The sequence below is a fragment of the Strix uralensis genome, chromosome 7 (genome assembly GCF_047716275.1).
Source record: "Strix uralensis isolate ZFMK-TIS-50842 chromosome 7, bStrUra1, whole genome shotgun sequence".
Lineage (NCBI taxonomy): Eukaryota > Metazoa > Chordata > Aves > Strigiformes > Strigidae > Strix > Strix uralensis.
The window spans coordinates 6,484,670-6,505,645 of NC_133978.1; the positions used below are offsets into that span (position 1 = coordinate 6,484,670).

The 20,976-nt window shown below is 37.0% G+C and overlaps 1 protein-coding gene across 4 annotated transcripts in view; it reads left to right on the top strand.

Moving 5' to 3' along the window:
- CTNNA3 (catenin alpha 3) overlaps positions 1-20,976 on the top strand; it is a 544,925-nt gene that overhangs the window by 102,141 nt on the left and 421,808 nt on the right. For all 4 annotated transcript variants that reach the window (XM_074874301.1, XM_074874302.1, XM_074874304.1 and 1 more), the window contains one exon: positions 18,347-18,610. In XM_074874301.1, coding sequence (XP_074730402.1) covers positions 18,347-18,610 — 264 coding nt within the window. The remainder of the gene's footprint in view (positions 1-18,346; positions 18,611-20,976) is intronic.

Below are 20,976 nucleotides of genomic sequence, written 5' to 3' on the forward strand. Positions count from 1 at the left end.
AATAAATTATTCCTCATTTGAAGGTCATGCTGTGGCTGATACTGTTTCCAGCTCAATGATTAAAAGCTTAGTCATCCTCTTCAGTTTCCTCTGGATTAGTGCCCTGTGTGTAGGAAGTGAGTCTGAGCTTGACAGGGTATTGGTATAGGCCAGTGCACTGGTCTTGTGTATTGATAAGGAGCCTTTTTAAAGAGCAAGATATTACTAACATTCATTTTTTGCTTTTGTTCTCTTGAAGAAGCAAACTGCAATATTTTTTTGAAGCAATTTTTCTTTGCACATCAAAAGTAGCTAAAACTTGTTTTACTGATTTATCCTCTGAAGGTTTCTTTTTTTTTTCTTTTTTTCTTTACTGTTTTATAACAGGAAAGAACAGACCTGTTTTCATTGGGAAGTGAAAGCATAGGGAAACATGGACTTAAGTACTTGTTTCTGTCTGGATTTCCAGATGCACGGAAGGGTTCTGCATGGTTGCTTCACTCTAGACCCCTCTTCTAATCAGAGAAGAAATATGTTCATTTGTTGGAGGTCACAGCTCTCACTGGTTCTCCAGCATTCTTTATGTTCCTCATCCATGTTCCACTCGGAGCAAGCTGGAGCTCAGTGAGTTTCCACTCCACGTGTGATTTTTATCATCAGAGGCAGAGACAACAGAAAGGAGCACTTTAGACAGAATGTGAGGCTGATTTGAGCTGCACCTTTGCAAAGCTTTCCAAAAACTAATAATCAGTCCCAGCAGATTTCACTTAAGTGCTGAGTATTAAAAGTTAACAAGGTTTTGCACACTGCGGTACAGGTACAAGCTCTCAGGGGAAGGAGGAGGAAATCTACCACCTTTATTGGAGGAATTAAGCAGCCTCATTTGGAAGCAATGATAATTACCCCATTATTTCTAGAGGGGAGTAAGGAGTGGTGCCTTTTCTCCAAGTGGACAGCGAGCCATAGATCGTAACCTCTCTTGCGCAGCCAGTTTGACCCAGAATTTTCACTTTGGAGGGTATCCTTTTATTCAGATACTCCATGAAGCACCATACTCCTGCAGCAGGACTGGCCACACAGCAACCAGTGGGAGAAAAGTTGCCTAGATACTTTAATTGCACAGATAATGAGCTTTTGCTCCTGTTATAATATATTGCTAGTTGGCTATGTAGGTTTCTCAAGCTGATTGCTTTTTTTCTGGTGCGTATATCCATTTGTATCACTATTTTTGCAATTTACTGAAACGGCAAGTTTAGCCAGGTCAGAAAAAATGTGTATTTTGGTTTTGCTAGTTACTGTCTAATTACTGTAAACTGTCATGATTATCATTAGAATTCTCAATACATAGTTTACGTACTTACCAGCAGTCAGCCACACATCTCTTGTTGTCTCTTTTGAAGGATTCTCACTAACTGATACACAAACCTCCTTGCAGATCACTAGGCACAAGTCCACAAGCAGTCCCTCGTAAGGAGAATTGCCAGTCTACCCAGTCTGTCTGACAATATACGTGGCACTGGTCCAGAGCTATCAGAAAGTTTCCTTGCTATATAGCAAACAGCTATTGACTGCAACATACAAATGCTATGGAAAGAATTTTGTTATGATAAAAATACTGTTCCTATAGGGATATTAAATTGTTTTTTCTTGATTATCTGAGGAGACTGTAATTATTAAAATTGTTTTCCAGTGGGGTTTGTTATTATGTGGTTGGATTTTTGGCAGCTTCCTATTCTTACTGTGGCATTAACAGGCTGAAGCAGCAGTGGATTTGAACATATTTCACTGGCTTTCACAAGTGTGAATTTTCAGGGCTAGCTGTTTAATATGGTGCTCAAAAGGATTTAAAATGTTTTGCATTTGGGACATTTTTCTGTGGCGAAGTGATTGATGAGCCTGATTTTAAATCCAGAAGTTGTCATTCTGTGACTGCTTAACAAGGAGAAGTTATTTTTGTCTAAGTTAGAAGAAGAGTCTTTAAAAAGCAGAAAAAACAGTTAATAACAGACATTCCACAGCTGCTGTGTGGCTGTTGTAAGTTGAGTAAGTATACAGAATGCAGGTGTATGCATTTGTAAAATATCTTTTTTGGATGGGTTTTTTCTTGTTTTTGTTAGTATATGAGTAGCACTTTAACAGAAATATATTTTCCATGCTACAATTCCCTAATACATTTCTAGTTTGGTCACATTTCTGTGGAGAGAATGTGTGATGAAGGACATTGAAATTATATTGGAGACTTGGGCTATTTGGTTTCAGTGGATGGTTCCTAAAAAAAAAAACCCCCAAACCCTCAAAACAACACCCCCCCCACCCCCCCAAACAAACCAAAAACCTCACCAAAGAAAAGCCCAACACAAAAAGAACCCCCCAAACTGGGAAATATATGGCTTCTTAGAATGAGATAGGAGTAATTTTTACTGATATTTGATTAGCATGAAAAATTCTTGAAGTGAAGCCTTGGAAGAATATGGTTGCCAAGGTGCTGTGGGACTCCACGTGCAGAATCTTCTCTCTGTATCACAAGCTCTGGAGTAAGTGCACAGTACAGTTGGCCTCTTTGGAGCCTAAAAACAGTCCGTGGGCTTGCAGTAGTCCAGATGCCTTTTGTTTCTGTTTGGGATCACTATTCTTTTGTTCTCTGTTAGATGACTCCCGTGCCAGGTGCTATTCTTTCCACTTCTGTAATCATTAAAAGGAGTGAGATTTCATTTTTGCTGTTACTGACATGCTGAGAATGTCACACACATTTAACAAACTTTCCTAAGATTCCCGTAGTCCCATGTAATTACAAACACTTCCTGCGTCCTCCTACTCCATTCTTTTATCCCCCTAGGCTGATTGTGCTTAAGAGAAAAAGCAGAACGTATGGCTAAAATGATGTATTCCTCTGCTCACATGTTTATTTTCTCCTTTCCATGTAGCTTCTCTTATCTATTTATAGCATGACCTGTTTCTGGTACCTTGTGACAGGCAGTGTCCCTCAGGTTTATGCAGTGCCTGTATGCTGAGGCTCTGATCCCAGCTGCTACTATGCAATCCTACAGCAAATTGTTCCAGCAGGAGAATGGAGATCCTTTACCTCTTCTCTTTATGAACTAATATTGCAGAATCAGAATATGATTCACAAATTTAAAATCTATTGGGGTGTATGACATATGAAACTCACTTTTGAAATATACAAATACACAACTGCATCTCACATTCATGCTGAAAGAATTTTATAGTAGAAATCTTGGAGCTTTTTTCCTGAGCAAGAATAACTTTTCCAATATTTTATAAAAATTGACTATTACAATAAAATACAAAAGATTTGTTCCTTTTTAGAAGGCAGTTATGCTTTTAGCTTTGAAGATCGGGTCTCTGAAGGATTACACTTTCCAAAAATTCTGTTCTCTTTTCAGAAATTATGTTCTATTAATAATCTAAAAAGTAAATTGATGAAGTAGTTGTTGAGTGTGACTTATCATTTTAACAGTGAGGTGTTGTCTTATGAAAAAAGTTTTAATGCTGCATTAATATATCACAAGAATAAACTGGAAGAAAGGAAACATTTCAGGTAATTTTCATGTTAAATAAACTTTCAAAGACAAAAGAACTCTACTGCAGTTTTTATATAAATGTGATTCACAGTCCTGAAATTATAAGATATTATGTTGATTTTAGTGTGGTTTAGGGTGGACAAAGAGAGAATATAATTTACTGCATTCTAGTCTCAGCAATCCAGGCTATTACACCACTCATCTGGAATTATAAATGAACAGCACTCTGGTTACTTGTAAATCTTAGAATTTCTGAGTGTGCTGCAAACAAAAGACTGATACTGTAATGAGATGAAAATTAATTGGGCAATACTTAGCTAGACAATGAAAGAAATGCCTAAGTCAACTTTTTAAAAAACAGATTCAGAAATAAGAAAGAAGACTCTTGTTGTTTGTTATGGTATTCTATTCACAGTTTTTTGCAAAGACTTATATAGCAGTTCCCCTTGGCTTGAGGGGGTTTTGGGTCAAATCTGTGTTTAGTCAAATTGTAACAAAAAATAGAAAATTATAGGCTCATTAGTAACATGGTATCATCTCAGAGGAGTGACTGCTAGTGAGACATACATAGTGGCACAAAGTCCTAATGCTTAAGTGTTGAGCACCTGCTGAGCACATGAAACTTTCTGCATGAAATGTGGAAAAAAAAGTTTTTATGTCGAGCTGGTTTCTGCTTGATAGATTGGGTGGTCATGTGAAGTACAGTGCTGCTTAGACTGGCTTACCTGGCCTCATTAGTAAAATGAAATTTTATGAAATGAAATCTAAAATACAAGGTTATGTCTATGATAGTAGTTTCAGTGATGGTTGCTGAGCCTCTGTTCCCATCTACTATATGCTATTTCCTTCCATGACACACAGCTGGAGGGAAAAAAAAAATAGTCTATCACAGAGGAAACCAGGGGACAGAGAAACTGAAGTTTCTCTCTGTGTTCCAGGACACTTGAGATGTTGGAATCATCTTTCCCCCTTTATCAGGAGGGGCTGCTGTGTTTACCTGTCAAATCACCTGCCCTGAGAAGATCCTAGGCCTCACAAGACACATAATACTGAGGCCTGATGACCATGTGTACTAGCCTGCTATACCTGCTAGTCCTTCTGCTTGTTGCCTTTAACTTTTCCCCCACCTCTTTCCTTAATTTAGCATTCCTGCTTTTTAACTTACTTTTCTTCCATATTTTCCTCCTCCTTATCCACTTACCTACATACCTTTCCTTCATTTTTCCCCCTCATTTTTTGCATCCTCTAATGTATCTCAGAGCCTATATCCCAATCACTGTCTCCTTCATTCTCAAGAGCATATGGAGAATATGTGAGGACTGAAGGAAATCACTTATACACTGACTGGTCAAATTGACAAACTTCTGTGTGATACGTAACCATATTATTGTGGAGTCTTTTCTCATTAGAGGTCAGGGAAGGTGGGTTTCTGTGCACAAGTTTTGCTCGTGGCTGTAGCTGTGAGCAGCAAAGGGGCTGTCTCTGCAGGAAGCTGATAGAGCAGACAAAAACACTGGCCAACATTTCAGTGAGATAAGTATGTGGCAAGCATCAGGTAGTATATAAGAAGTATGCCTTCTGATGATGAATAGGCTTTGGTGGGATACAGATAGAAAAAATAAGAGCCTACAGACAGCAAACCATCAAGCCTCCAAAGCTAACATGGCAATTATAGATAATTGCTTTAATTCTATAGAGTTTTGCTTTTATTTTGTGAGAAGTAGGCAAACCATGCACTGAGTGACTAACTGGAATAATAGTATGTGATTACTTCAATATGATGTCTTATAATTAGTATGGAGGAATAACTTGCCTAAAGAATAGTTTTTAAAACTAAATTGAATAAAATTGCTTTTTCATACCGAGTTTGTGACATAGGCTTAAAGTTAAGAACTTATTTTCAATGTGACAAATAAGGAAGAGATGGCGATACTGTCTTTCTGCTCCTTCACCTTGTCAACCCTGGTGCACTTACATGGTGTGGCTTCTTGGTCAGAGCAGTCTCCCAGGACAATGAATTTTGAGTTTTCTTCTCTCTAAAAAGTGCCTGAAACATTATGCTGTGGAGTATTTTGTACTTGATCTTTATTGTTGCAGCTACAACTTTACATAACATTACGGGAAGCAAACTTTAAGTCAGTTCTTCAAAAAATGGAAATACTATATTTTCTCAAGAAAATACTACTCAGACTATATTAACATGGGGAAAATGCTTTCCTTAGCCTTTAAGTTGAAAGTGCCTGAACCCATCATTTCTGTAAACAAAGCATCAAATAAGAAAAAACAAACAACCATCTCCAGATATCTGATGTGATCAGTTAGAGTCCAACCTATTCATTCATCAAAATTATGAACAGTTGAAAGCAGGTTTTTTTTTATAATGGAAAATGTTCCACAAGCCAATGCAAAGTAAGCCAACTTTTTTTTTTTTTTTCACACTTTTTACCTCACCTGCAATACTCTTTTCATCATTAAGTTTCTCTAAACTTAACTGGAGTTTGAAATTCTACATTGGGGTGGGGAGAGAAATATTACTAAAATATATCCTCCTCCTCCCAGTCTGTCAGATTTGTGGGGTAGTTAACCTTTCCTCATTACAAGTTTTGCATATTCTGAGTAGTAGGAACTTTCCACATTGAAGATGCAGAAACAGGGCCTTGGAGTACTTTGAGGTTAGTGGTTTACATGTTGTGGTTTTGAATCTTCCATAACAATAAACCACTTATCCTTTACCCTGATGGGGACCATTCAAGCAGGACTTGGTTATTATATCCTTCCCTGAGACGGAAGATTCCTGACTTTCCATAAAGCTGCAGAATATTCACTTTCACCACTTGAATAATGAAAGTTAGCATTGTATAGTATAGTATTGGGGAACTACAGGCCAGTCAGTCTCACTTCTGTGCCTGGCAAGACCATGGAGCAGACCCTCCCTTTGTGCAACCTTCTCTTTTCAAGCCTCAGTAAACCTAATTCCTGCAGCCTCATGCTAAGTGCTCCAGCACAGCTAACAATCCTAGCTGCCTTCCGCTGAACTCTTGAAAACTTGACAAACCTGAAAGCTTGTGGTTTATTTTTAAGGAAGCATAAAATATACCCGTTTTTCTAAGATTTTTTAAACCATCTGCACAGAATCATGTAATAAGTTTTGGGTTTTCTCCTTTATTAAGATCAAGGGAAGCAGAGATAGACTGGTGTTATTTTTAACCTCTTCCATTTTCTTTCTTAAATAAAAGAATTTGGGTTTCTTTCCTAGATTTTTACCATAAGCACTTGAAGAATTTACTGAAGATGGTATCTGATTTTACATAATTTATAAGGTTCTGTGATTTAACTCATACTAATGAGGTGCCTTTTAATTCAACAGGGGAAAGAATGGCTTACTTAGAAACACTTAAGTCTGAGTAATGTAAATATTTATCAACCAAGAAGGCTGTCCTAGGCTCCATAAATTGTCTGAGGTCCTTACAATATTGTAGTTTCTAACTAGAAATGCTGCTGATGAGGACATTTTCTTTGACAGTGACCTTTCCTCAATGGAAAAACTGACCTCATTATCATTTGTGCAAAACCACTAGTCATAGAAATGACTGTATTCTATCAAGGCTTATTATGCTGAGGGGTTTATAAGAAAAATAGTAAGTTGCTTCAAAGCAAGACTTTGATACTACAGAGAATAACTGTACTTAAACAAACCCCTTGAACTCAAAAACTTCTCAAGCAATTTAATTAGATTAATCTCTGCATGTTTTAATTCATCAGTGTTTTCCACACTATTGATACTATCGTTTAAAAAAAAGAAAAAAAAAAATCCCCAAACCCAACTAGTTCTGATATTTTTTTGCCATTTACAGAAGTTTTCCACTTCTAATGAAAGGATTTAATTAATAAGGAAAAATTACTAATTTAAGGAAAGGTACCTGCTGTAAGTTTCTATCTCTTAGATGAGTCAAATAAGGGAATCATCAAGGACAGATGGAGGACATTTGGCAAAACTGCTGCCACTGCTGTGTGAAGCTGGAGGTTCTTCACCATTTCCTTTCTTTCAGGGAAAGACCGTTATAGGCTATTTTGATATGTCCTGAGGTAGGGAGATGACGATAACAAAGTGAAGCAGATTTCTTTGTTTCTGATGATGACTGTGATCAGCTGTGGATTCATATTTTATTCTTTAGGAGATACAGTGCAACTCTGTAACTAATATATTAAAGGACAATTTGGTGAAAATAAAAATTTCAGTGTTTCGCCGCATCTGTAAGGTCCTCATCGAGTTTTCCCTAATGAACTTTGTTGTGACTGCTTTTTCTTGTATTAATGAGAATCATTGCATTTTGGATGTTTCTACTGAACATGGCTGTCCTAGAGCATGTTGCCTGTGGTATCCCTTGTATTAAGGTTAAGAGTTGTGTTGAACCCACTGAATCATAACAACTAGTGCCATGTGAGATAATACAAACAGGCTTGCTATTTTGTTTTGTGGCATTATGTGTCTGATACAGGGATAAAGCTGAATTCTGACCAGTTTGAAGGGCTTTTGTATGACTGAACTTCTGATACAGCATTCAGTTTAGAAAAATGGAAATTACGTATTGGAACTCTTCTGATTTTCTGCAACAAAAATCATAATGAAATGTCTTATTTCAGATCAGCTTACGTCAGGGTTTTTTTATGGGACTTGAACACCTTATTTCTTATATACTTAGAGATCAAGAAAGCTGCATTTACCAACCTTATTACTATATAATAAATGCACTACAGGGTTAGCTGTCACTTGCTGTGAGACCAGGAAGACATTGTCTCCTACTGAGTCATTTCAACTATAAAAGTTGGAAGCTAACATATAAATTAAAATGGGGGTTTAAACGAATGTTAACACACAGTAGTCTCTTGAGTTAGTAGACGTACTAGGCAATGCAGTTTCATACTGATCTCATTCTTGAAAAAAGTATTGTAATGCCTTCAAAACAAAATAATTTGGTTCCACTGAAATTACTTGTGTTAATAAAGATGTTATTACAGAACATTTTTTATGAATATAACTGCTAAAATGTCTGTTGTCAGAAAAAACATGTTTCAGAATTTTTTCTGATTTTCTGAATTAAAAGCACAGGCTGACAAGTCATACTTCCTCATTAGTGAAAAATTCAGATCTTAATCCCTTAAAAATGTATTGCTTGGTGTTCACAAATAAGCAATTGTGTATAACTGTTGAATGGACATGTGACTTTGGGACCCAAAACTTTGGATTTTTTCCATAAAATTAATGAAATTCTGTAGTTTTTAGATGGTTACAGTATATACCATTTTTATAGCTACTGTGCTATACTGCATATTTTTATAGCATATTGGGTTATATTCTTGCGCTGGTCACACTATGCTGTGAAGGTGGTGCAAAATTCTCTCAAGCATAAAGGAGGAGTGTGTGATATGGTGGCTGTCAATACTGTCAGTAAGGATACATCTTGAGAAAAACCCAGCTCTTTAAACCTTTGCCCCTGAGATTTGCTTCTTGTGGATTTGTGTAACATACATCTGTTGTGTAGTATAAATCATCTGATCAGAGTACTTATACTTTCCTGATTTTTCTCAAAGCATATTCTGTGTAAAACATAACATGCTAATCTTCAGCTTTTTACACATTTCTTACATTTATTTTATAAAACTCTTGTGGTGTTTATACTTGTTGCATTTCATTTAACACTGGTAAGAATTAAACGGCATTCTGCATTGAAGTGCCATCAGTGAAGATGAATAAAAGTTCTAATCTAAGTAGAATCTATGTAAGGGTAATTTCTAATTTTTATAGGAATGCTAAAATGAAGAAATCAAGTTCTGTATTTGCAACATTTCTTGACAAATACTGATACTGTAAATTATACAGCTGTTCTTCCTCTGTATGGATTTTGTAGTACTCACAGCAATTTATAGGTCCAGAATGCAGCTGCTGGAAGTCATTTATTCTCAGTTCAGTATTAAATCTATCATATACAAATACATTAACATTCAGTACAGAGCTCAAGGGCTTATGGCTTTTTCTTTCTTGCTCTGAGTTGCTGTCCTGTAAGTGTTTGCAAGGTATGCAGAAAACATTAAAACACTTAAACTGATATACAAGAAAAAAAAAAAAGGAAACGGTATTGTCTGTGATAAATACTTGAAACCAGCTTATTTTACAATATAACCTGAACAGCAAAACCAAAACCTACTGTTAACATTTCTGAAATTGATAATGCTAATAAGCTTGTTTTGATGGATTAGCTCTTCAGTTCTGTTTGCTTGAGTGCTACTCTTTATGCATGTCGATTGTACATGTCTTCATGTTACAGAAACTTGATATGCCCTGCAGTGTCTGAATTGTGTTCATCTTAAGAGAGTGTGTGAGGATATGTCATTGATTCATTTGATTCAGCTTGCTTTTAGTTTTGGATTTTTTTAATTAGAAAAAAAGGAAACTAGCTTCTTTTAAATATTTGGAAAGTATTTATAATGGGTGTTAAAAATAGTTAAACTGTAACTGGAGTTTGACAGAAAAATAGGGGCAAGGGCCATGAATATTTGTTGAGTATATAATCTGTGAGAAAATAGTAGTTGAAACAGGCTGCCTGGTATGAGTTGTGTACACATCTTTCATATTGAGATATTAAATCAAGGAAAATTGAACTGTGTTCTGTTCAAGACCAGGAAGAACTTGTACCTAGGGGAACTTGAGCTGATTTGTTGCCAAAAGAGATCCTGAACTCTTGTGGCAGGTGGAATATGTTTAGACATGATTATTTGTATAAAAAGAATGCTAAACCCGAACAGGCTAAATGTGAAAGATCTCTTTGTCTGCTAAACAGTGTATCAGTGAAAATGCTAGTGGACCATGTATAACATGACCTTCCACTACTGATAGTTTTACTTAGGTTGTTTCTAAGTAGCTTAATACCACTAAGGCAGAGAATGAACCAAGTTTTCAATCTAATAAATATCCCCAAATCTCTTCTAATTTAAAAAATGTCAGAAAAGAAGCAAATAAAAAATAATCACATTTAGTATTATGAGAATTTACTGAACTTACAGAAATAAGTAATTGTGGATAAATGTCATTCTGCCACTTTTTTTAATGAGTCATCTTCCACTGAAAAAAATTCCAGGCCAAAATATTTCCTGACGCTTTAACAGCTGTATTCTATGTATTGTACTAAATATGAATGTTGGTTCTTTATATTTTTCATATCTTTAAAATAACCACAGTATGAAAGATCTTGTATTGAGTCTTGCTTGATGTGTTTTACTTTGATTTTATTTTATTGGTATGAATGTTTACAGAATACTCTTAATCTGTCATTTCTCACAAATGCAAGTTTTCAGGTGTCTTTACTCCTAAGAAAGAAGTTAGGTCCTGCTTTGGCATATCTTCTGAACTTCCTACTTCTGCAGATTCCGTGTTCTGCATTGTTTGTCATATATTACTTCGGCCTGTATGAACAAATTCCTTGTCTATTGAAAACTCTGGTAGGTTGCTTTAATATTAAGCTTTACATTAAATTATAAATTATCTTGACTGCCAGAAATATGTGTCAACCTCTGAGCTCTTTTATCTCAAGGATAGACATTAATCAGCAGATTATTTAGCTTAAAGTGTAAGATAGAATTTTAAACAGCACAGGTCAAGCTAACACTAGCAGATATAATGTACTTCTGAAACAAATAGTTACACCTACCACCTTTTTAACTTTCTGGAAAGAGATCTATCTCCAAGTCACATTAAGAACTGAGCACTGAAAACAAAGCAAGTTTAGACAGGAAAAGAAAATTATGCCATGAAAACACTTGTGAAAATTTTAAACTGTATTTGACAGCAGCATAAAGAGAAGGTATTCCTTAGGTAGAAATATTAACAAAGAAAAAAATGTTGCTTTCCTCATTCTTTTTCTTTACAAAGAAAAGAATGCCGCTTTACTCATTAAATTACATAAGAGGACTGTTTGCTGCTGCTGCTGCTGCTGCCCTACTTTTGTGTGTTTCTATACTGGCTATCCTATTTTCAAGTGCTTGGATCAAGTGATGTTGGTATATCACTGACTCCTTCCCATCCATTATTTCCTCATCTTAATCTTCCTTACACTTTTTCACTCTCTTTTGTGTTGTTTCTCCCTACTGTCCTCTTTTCCTGTCTTTAATTTAATCCATATTTCTGCTGTATTTCCTCCCTCTCTTTTTCCTCGCTTCCTCCCCTTCACATCTTTGTTAACCATCTCCTTCTCTTCAAGATGTGATAAGACCTTCTGGAGGTTCCTAACTTCAGAGTCCTTTCCCTGGTTAATGTTTTCTGCTCTAGTTCCAGGCAAGCTCATTGATGAAAAATATGACCATAGCTGTACTTGAAGAAAACCTTTGTGAGCTAATATGTTTGCAGAAGAAAGATTGCTGAACTTAAAGAAAAATTCTTACGTTAATTCTTACATGGAAAAATTGCTTTGCTGCCTCTCAAAATCAGCTAGTTCATCTAGGAGACTGAAGGTTAACACAGCAGGGTATTAGAAGTGTGGGGACCAAATCCTGAAATAATGGATAGAGTAGTGACAGCAAGGTGTTGCTCTATCATCTGTAACTGGACTAGAAGTTGCTGAAGCATGAGAGACACAGAATATTGTGCAGTAGTTGAAACCTGATGCAACAAAGTCATCAAAAGAAACTGTTCTGTTCCCTGGCTGAGCAGCAAATTCCTGAAAAACATTAGTAAATTAAAAAAAAAAAACAACTGGGATATTGAGCATCACGGGCAGTTTTTGATACTTTATATAAGATAGTTTTGCTTTTCTGTGGTATTATATATCAGTTTGCCTATGGTTAATAGTAAATAGGTATAGATACAAAGAGAAAGTTGCAAGGCTTTGCTTCTACTGGGGACCTCAGTCCTATAAATCTGTTTCCTGTTTGCTCCAAGTTAACTAAAAGTTATGGTTTTATAAAGACTGTGCAGAGCCATCTTAGAGGCAGAGGGTATTGCTTAAGGCTTAGTTGTATGATAACACTGACACGGCTTTGTACTGTAACACTTCACATTTTGTGTATTTGTGCATAAGGCTGATGCAAACAAACTCTGCCTACAGTTTATAGCCATATAGTGTATATATATTTTGTGTGTATAAATATGGTGTTTATGTGCTCTGTATATATGCTGTTGTATATTTTAGCAAAAGACACTAAGAACTGCTGATCACTTCTGAAGTCAGGAAAAATAAAGCTAGAGGCCAGTCGCGACTTATTTTTTAGTAGGTTAACTTGAATTTCCTGACAATCAAGCACATACTGTGTCACTGCTTTGTAAAGATAGGTTCCTATTTTTGTTTTCAGACATGATCAATCTATAGGATACATCTATTAAAATGGCTTACTTCTGTGGTGCCTGCAAGCACTGTTGTTTTGGGGATTGTCAGTGTTTCAGCATTGTCTGTCTATCAGAGAAGAAAAATGAGAAAGGTAAAAAATTTTTATGTTTCTGGAGTGTAAACCTGTTTGGACTGGAATAATCTCTGGAAACCTATGTATTTTTTAAAAAAAAAGCAAAATGCAAACAAACTGGCTTTGCGAATACATGCTTTCTCTGTGAAGGGGCAGATGAGATATTTTTTTCTAAGAAGAGTTTCCAGTGAGTTTTCATCTCTCTGATGTGGAAGTTCTAATAATTTACTTTCTAGAGGTAATGGCAGATTTTTGATTCAGTCAATGAGAAATGCACAAAGGTGCATTTAAACAAATTCCTTTGATTCAGTGATGTTCTGAATTTACTGGCACACCTTCTCAGTGGTGTTTAACTTGCTGTGAATGCATGTAAGGTGACCTTTTGTTGTCAGTGTAATACAGCTGTATGATCTAGCGATGTTTTGTTTGTGTTAACAAAGCTATTATCCTAAGTCAGGTGTTCTTCCCAATGTGTGTTTGTGTCTCTTTTGTATGGCTACAGTCACTTGTGTAGGTAGTTGGATGTAGTGTTAAAAATGTAATGTGGAGGAAAGGGGCCATTAAGTCATGCTATTCAACTTCTGTAAACTTAGCATTTTGTAGAGTAGGCAGGGTCAGCTTTATGTTAGAGTTTATAATGGGTGATCCCTGATGATGACAAATGCTTATCTGTTTAGAAAAAGGCATTATGGCGGTGCAGCGAGGGCTGGCTGCTCTTTGAGGCAGGGGTCTGCCCAGCCAGGGCCCTGTCCTGCTGCCCTGCATCAAGGTGAGCTGGGCATGCCAGGTGATGGTAACCAGGTCCAACCAAGAGTCCAGATCATTAGGAAAGATTGTGGTGATGAGGCAGGTCAGAGAACAAGCTGGGAAGTCAGTCCATGGATCAGGTTGAGGCTCAGGCCTGATGAGGACAACTAGGTGAGAGAGAGAGCCCAGCGATATCTCAGAAGCACCATGGTGTCAGGGCAGGACTGAGCTCAGGAGGTCAGCCTGTGGGCTCAGGTTTGGATCAGGGGGCCCATGGCCAGGCAGGGAGACAGATGTGCCTGAGCTGGGGACTGGCACTCCTATAGCATAGCTCAGGAAGGGATGGAAGCTGAACTGGGGCTCCAGGGCCCAAGGGGGACATGTTCATGGAGCCCTCAGTGGAGGCTGGGCGGGGCCTCTGAGGCTTAGTAGTGCTCTCAGGGCCCTCACAGGTATAAGCCTTTAAAACTTGTGTGAAAGTAGTATTGTCTTGGAAGAACTGACACAGCTGAAGAGCAACATGGCAGTCAGCATCAACCCTGGATCTCTTTCACTTACTTGTCTATGAGATATTTTCTTCCACTGAAGAAGACTACACAGTACTTATAAAATATGTAAACTGGAACCTTACCCAGATAAATAGTCCATGAATGCACTCAGAAGAGTTTGAGCTTTGTTATTGTCTTTGATTCACAAAATACATGCAATCTGTCAGTCAATTTTGACCAAAAGCTGAACACTAAAGCCCAAGTTTAAGCTGTGATGGAGAGTAATGCTTTTGTCTCCCAGCCCGTATGAAATTGTGGGGGTTTGTATGTCTGTGTTTTTCCTGCATATGCAACTCAGTTCAATGACATCTGTCTCTGCAAAGAGTGAGCTAGGGGACTGCAGCGCACTTTATTTGAAGCTGCCTTTGTGAACCTTGTGTTGACTGCAGTCGATGCAAAATATGGCAGTGTGATTTATACCCACAGCGATGCCTGGATCCCATGAATTGTGCTGATACGAGTATTCAGTGAACAAGAGCTGGCTTCCTGGTGTATTGTGCTGTCAAACCTTAAATGTATTAAGTGTGATAAAGAACAGATTTTTTTTTTTCTTCTTGCTGAAGTAGTGCAACCAAAGCTTAACTGTGAAGGTAGTTTTCAAGTTTTCCATTCAAAGCCTTCTTATCCATTCACCATGTTTGGCTGGAACAATTCACAGCTGGGAATCTGTGACTATCCATTAATTTTCCATTCTTATCAGGGACAACCAGGTATGAGGAAGACATAATAGTATGTCCTAGGGGAGACTAGGACAGCAGCCTGGGGAAGTATCACTATACTGGGCCTCTTAGATTGACGGTGGTTGGAGACAGGGTTATCTTTGATCTTAGCTGGTCTCATGTGACATACCTAGAGCTCAGTTGCTGACTTAGTATGGAAGACTACATCCCAGAGCAGTGGAAATAGTTCATTAGTCTAAAAAGAAGTTGGAATAAGAGGAAAGTCGTAAGCTGTGAAGAAATCCTAGTAACGTAGCTGGATGAACTACAGATGCTCAGATATTATGGTATGAAGAGAGTAGTAGTAAGAACTAGTTTGGAAAACTTCTTCTCTGTAGTCCTATTTGTCTCCTCTGTGAGGTGGAAGATGATCCATCCATACTTAAAACAAACTCTGAGTAACAAAAAACGTAGTTGTAGTTTGTGTTTTCCTGTTCCTCTTGTTCTAGTGACATGTCTTACAGATATTTCAATCTTTTATGCACAGACTTTCCCCTGTATGATTCTTCTGCTTGAGTAACATGTCTTGTCGCTTTCTGTGACAAAGTTAATGTAGTATATTTGGACAAGGGTCAGTACATACAGAGTACCTATTTGAGTCCAACTTTGAGTGCAGCCAGATTTGACACGCTGAATGCCCAGACCTTTAAAAGTCTATGGTCTTAGATTGGAAACTTGTCTGAAAGTGTGCAAGTCTTCCAAACTTACCACAGTGCCCATCAACTTGTTTAGAACTGTGACAGTTTGACAGTTCATAGGAGAACGTTAATACTCTGTAGTTCTCAAGTGATATGTTCTGTCAAAGGGTAACCTAAGAGAAACTGTATACTTTCTCAGTGTTGCTTTCTTGTGTTCTCTAGTGGTATATTCTCTTTGACAAGTAAAAAAGGGATTGGACAGTTTCTGTATTTTTCTCTCCAGAGGAAAAAGTTTATGGACTATGGGTTAACAATCTGTAGAGATTAACTTCCTTCTTCAGAGAACTACTTACATTATTCTGATAATCCACGTATGCAAATATTTGATAGAAAAATCACTCAGTTGTAGGGGGTTTTTTTTGTGCAGCAGATCAGACTAAGATTATCAACTGTCTCTTCCTGTTCACGTGAAAAGTTTTGAGGAATTAATTCTTCATCAAGGTTAAAAAGAACAATGGCCCTACAGCTTCTCTGGGGCTGTCCAAGGTTCACAACTGAACAACAAAGTAATGATGAATTTCACTGGTGTAAGCATTAATTTTTTCAAAAAAAGTATTATTGAACAAAAGTGAAGACCTTCATAGGTGAATTTACCAATATTGTGATTCTGAAACTGTACACAGTATTGTGTGAAAAAAATATTCTGTGTTGTGAAAACATGAACACATTGAATTTTTTGGACTGTTTCCAGATGCTGTGTTATTGACTTGCCATTACTGGCTTTGTGCCACTGGCTTGCCAGTTTTGGATTTCTTATGAACCCCTCATTCCTGGTTAGACACTACTGTTTTAGAGGGAAAAAGTAATTTGAAGGGATTTTTTGAGTTTGATTGTTTGCATATGATGCAGCAAAGTAAGAAATGGTTAAGAACAGAAGACCGCTAGACTGAAGTGTTATATTGACTTACCATTGTATCTCTAGGTCTGTAGCTTCCTTGCAGCACAAGAGAAAAGAGGGTGTTCTGTTGTCTTGTAATTTAATTGTAGGAAAGATAAATTCACTGATTACAACAAGAGTCCGTGTTTACAAATAAAGAACACTTTTTGCTGAGAGCGCACTAGGTAAACTGCAGATGCTTTACCAAGGTTGGAGGTGCACTAGTATTTGGATTTGAGCACACTGGGTAATGAAGTCATTCCTGTGCAGTGGTGATTCATTTATATATATTTGTTTATTGAAAATGTAAAACTATGTTAAGTATTAATATGCCCAAGAAAATGACTCAATTTTCTAACTCAGATGATCAGCTGGTTAAACCATTGTCTGCTTCTGTTTAAGGCTCTCCCTCTCCCGGTGGTTTTTTTTGTTTGCATGGTTTTTACTGTATTCCTGAGATTTCCAAGTTAGCCTGAGGAAGTAAGAGACAATGCTATGTCCAGTGCATACCTTGCGGTAAATGAGATTTTTAAGAACATAGGACTGGTTCATTGAATATTGAATGCTCTCTTCTTCAGCCATAAACTTGTAAACTTTATGCAGTGAGAAGTGGATATTGTGACGGTTTTGTAAATAGTGCATATAGAGCCTGATGCAATGCAAAGGAAAATCATTACAAAGACTCCAGCTTGCTTTAGAGCATGCTGTGAGCAGTTTTGTATGCATTTTGTCATTCATTCTTCATTGTGCCTCTTCTCATTTGAAGCTGGTGCCACAGGGTTTTATTGTTCTGATGTGCTATTTTCCCTTCCCTTCCCCCCCCCCCCCCCCCCCATTTAACTGTCTCCTTCACCCAAGCCATTTTGCAAATATATACTAGTTTTTTTTTCAAAGGCACAAGATGAGAATGAGAGTGGGGAGAATGTCTAGAGTAAAACAGGATGAGGCAAGGAGGCTCCTTACAATCCTGATGCTGACTGTATGGTTGTCCCAAGGTTCATAACTTTCAGCTGTCCAAATAACAGCTCTCAAGCTTGATTCCTGGAAACAGTTAAATCTGACTTCGTGGCTCGACTGAGCTGTGTGTTCCTTGTTGTCTGTACTGGCAGGAGGCAGTAGGGTTTCAAGAAGATCTGTGTGGAGAAGAGAGGAGCAAGATGAGTGTGGTAAGATCCCTGAGCGCTTTAAGTGTGTACGTAGCAGGGAGAGAGGAGAAACAGTCAGTGACACTTCACAGAGATGGCTTCTCTCAAGCACCTTTTTCATTTCCACACCTTCCATGCTTTCCATTTCCCAGGAGTATAGGATTCTCATCCCTGACCTGCTGTTCCTTTCTGCAGCGTGCTCAGGACATATAGTGGTGAGGCAGGGAAGCAAACACAGGGAATTTGCTCAGATGCAACATCCACAGAATTCCTTGCTTAACCCAGCCTGCACCTCTGTTCTCTATTGCTAATGAAGAGACACATGTCTGGGAGAAATGACAGCTAGTTTCCAGGCCAGTTTTCTCATAGAAAAACTGCTTAAAAATAAGGAAAATATGGACAGTTCATGGTGCTGATTATAAGACACAATAAATGGGGTTGTTTTAAACAGCCTTTGTTCATTTCCTGTGAGATAAAGATGATTCAGTTGTAAGTACTGTTGTAGTCCATTTTCACAATCTTTGATGAATTTAACTCAATGTTTCCTTAAACAGAGTAGAGATAGAAGAATAATTGTTTATATATTTCTTGTCAGTTTTGAAATGCTTTTGGAAATAAACAGCATGTTCTTTTGCTGACAGGATTTGAAATCTAGCAATCAGCGAGATGAAATTGCTGCAGCACGTGCATCCCTGAAGGAAAATTCCTCTCTCTTACATTCAATATGTTCAGCTTGTTTGGAACATTCAGATGTTGCATCCCTAACAGCCAGCAAGGATTCAATTTGCAATGAAATACAGAATGCTCTCAATGTAATTTCTAATGCTTCCCAAGGAGTTGGAAATAAAATGGGACAACCTACATCTCACACAGCTACTCTTGGAAGTGCACTTGATGAGCTTGAGGTACGTAAACCTGTGAGACTGCAACATTTTTGGATTTTTCTCTTTAATTAACTATTGCTATCATAAGTGGTGGACCTGAAGGCATTAGAAATTGATGCTCTGCTTAGTCCTACCATAAATAGTATCACTCTAAATTAGTTCATTGGAAGGGGTTGCTTCCTTCAAAAGAGTTTGGAATTAAGTCTTCATGTATGTTTAATATTTGGCTTCCTTCAAACATCAGGAAAGAATTAGTTCTAAGTGTGTCACTAATGATGGAGACAGACACATCCTTGAATAAGTGAGCAGAACCCATGAGTTTAGGTTACAAACAGTGATTATCAGATGATGATGATCATTGCTACCTTGACTGCATTTGAACTACTACAATGCAAGTTGAAGTCTTTGACTCCAAAACTTGTCATTGGGATCATTATGTAATTTATAATTGAAGGATTTAGAAACCTAATTAGGTTTTCTGCTTATCATTAAATAAAGTGACACAACCAAAATGCTTTCACAAATTCTGCATGTCTACTTCCATTATTTAAACAAATACTTGGAGAAAAGTCAGTTCTTTCTCTACTCCTGACCAGATCCTAAGCTTTTGTATGGAGCTTTCCCTTTTTCTCATGGCTGCTTGGGCTCTTACTAGTGTTATTTTCCATCATGTCAAAAATGGTAAAAGACCTCCTGAAGATGAGATTACAGACCTCATCTGGTGTAACTGATGTAGGCAGATCAACAGTATAGTGGCCAGATTAACAATAGGAATGAAAGTTTCTAAACACATTTGCAAATATGGGCCTTCTTTGGTTGTAAATTCTTGGACTTATCAGATCTCAGCCTCAGAACTCCGATAGCGTTGACGCATTTTCAGGAGAACTGGTGTTATGACTGATGGTAACAGATTTTGTCTAAAACTTTCAATGTAAATTGTAAATGTACATTGAATACACAAATCTTGTAGTGGTAGTTTATTGGTCAAAGCAGACCTCTCGATGGTGCTCAAAGCTGAATCTGACAGATTTTTTCCCCCCAAAGGAACAGGCTACAATTGTATGTTACATGTCATCCTTCCTTTCTTCTCACACCAGATTTTAAATTTATAGTTTCTAATCTATTTTCTTAATAAATGGAAGGAAAAAGAAACATTTAAGAGTAATACATGATTTTTTTACAATGAAAAATTACATACTTTAAATGAGAGCTATTGTTTACCTGTTTTATTTACAAATTTTTTAAAACAAAATTTGGCAAAAGGATTCAATCGTCTGACTGCAGATGAATTAATCTTGACTGTATGTGAACACTACTATTTTAATGACTTAAAAAAAAAGTAATGAATTTGTTACTGTTTTAAAATTTAAGATTTGTGATAATCACAAAATGGAAAAAAATGTCTTTTGGATTGAATTTGTTTTTATTTGGAAGTATAAGAACATAAAAGTCTGTTGTAAAAAGACATTTGTTTATGGAGTTTTAAATATACTTTTACCTAGGTAATATAAATGGGAATTGAAGCTGTGTGAGTTAGATAAAGCACAATTTATAGAGCATTTAACTTCTTAAAATGATTTTATGAATTAGATGGTTGCACTTTTTTCTTTCTTACAAAAAGTTCTATTGGCTAAGGACCTGAAATAACCTTTGCTCTATCTTCTTGTTGCAAATATGGTGCCATGAAATAGATTGATGTAGTAAATAGTCTGTTGGGAACAAATCTCATTAAATGTTTATAGTGTGGAAATGTATCAAGGAGCTTACCCAACAATCTAGTATCTAGATGTTTTGCAATGTCGTTCTTCCTTTGCCAGTGCTGGCAGTGTGGAAGTCGTTACAGATTTATAGGTGAGGAAGCCACCAGTAAAACAGCAGCTAACTCTTAAATCAGTAGGCTCTCAAGAGTTCCTCTTAAAGGCTCCATATAACTACCATGTCATAAAAACCCCACAAAATTGTAATATTACAAATTTAATTACATATTAACGTCTGTGTTAACCTGCACCTACATGCTCTTTTATCTAATGCATTTCACAGGTGTTGCATCTTGTGAATGTAAAGAGATTTCTCAGAAAATGATACAGCTCTTGCATGCCTGACTCTGTCAGCATATTCATCTGATATGTGGTCCTTTTAATGACCATGGCTATCTTGCAGAGCAATTACATATGAGATGTCAAAATACTGTAAATCAGTCCAAAATGTTAGGAAATATAACCAGGTTTCTGGATACTCATGATCCCTCTATTTTGTTAATCAGAAGACCAATGAGGGAGAAAATAGGGCTCTAATAACTCCTTTTAAATGCTCACTTAAGCTTAAGAACTCAGCTATCCACTGTTTAGCTCTGTTAAAAAAGCAAAACTGCTTGTCTTCTGATTGGT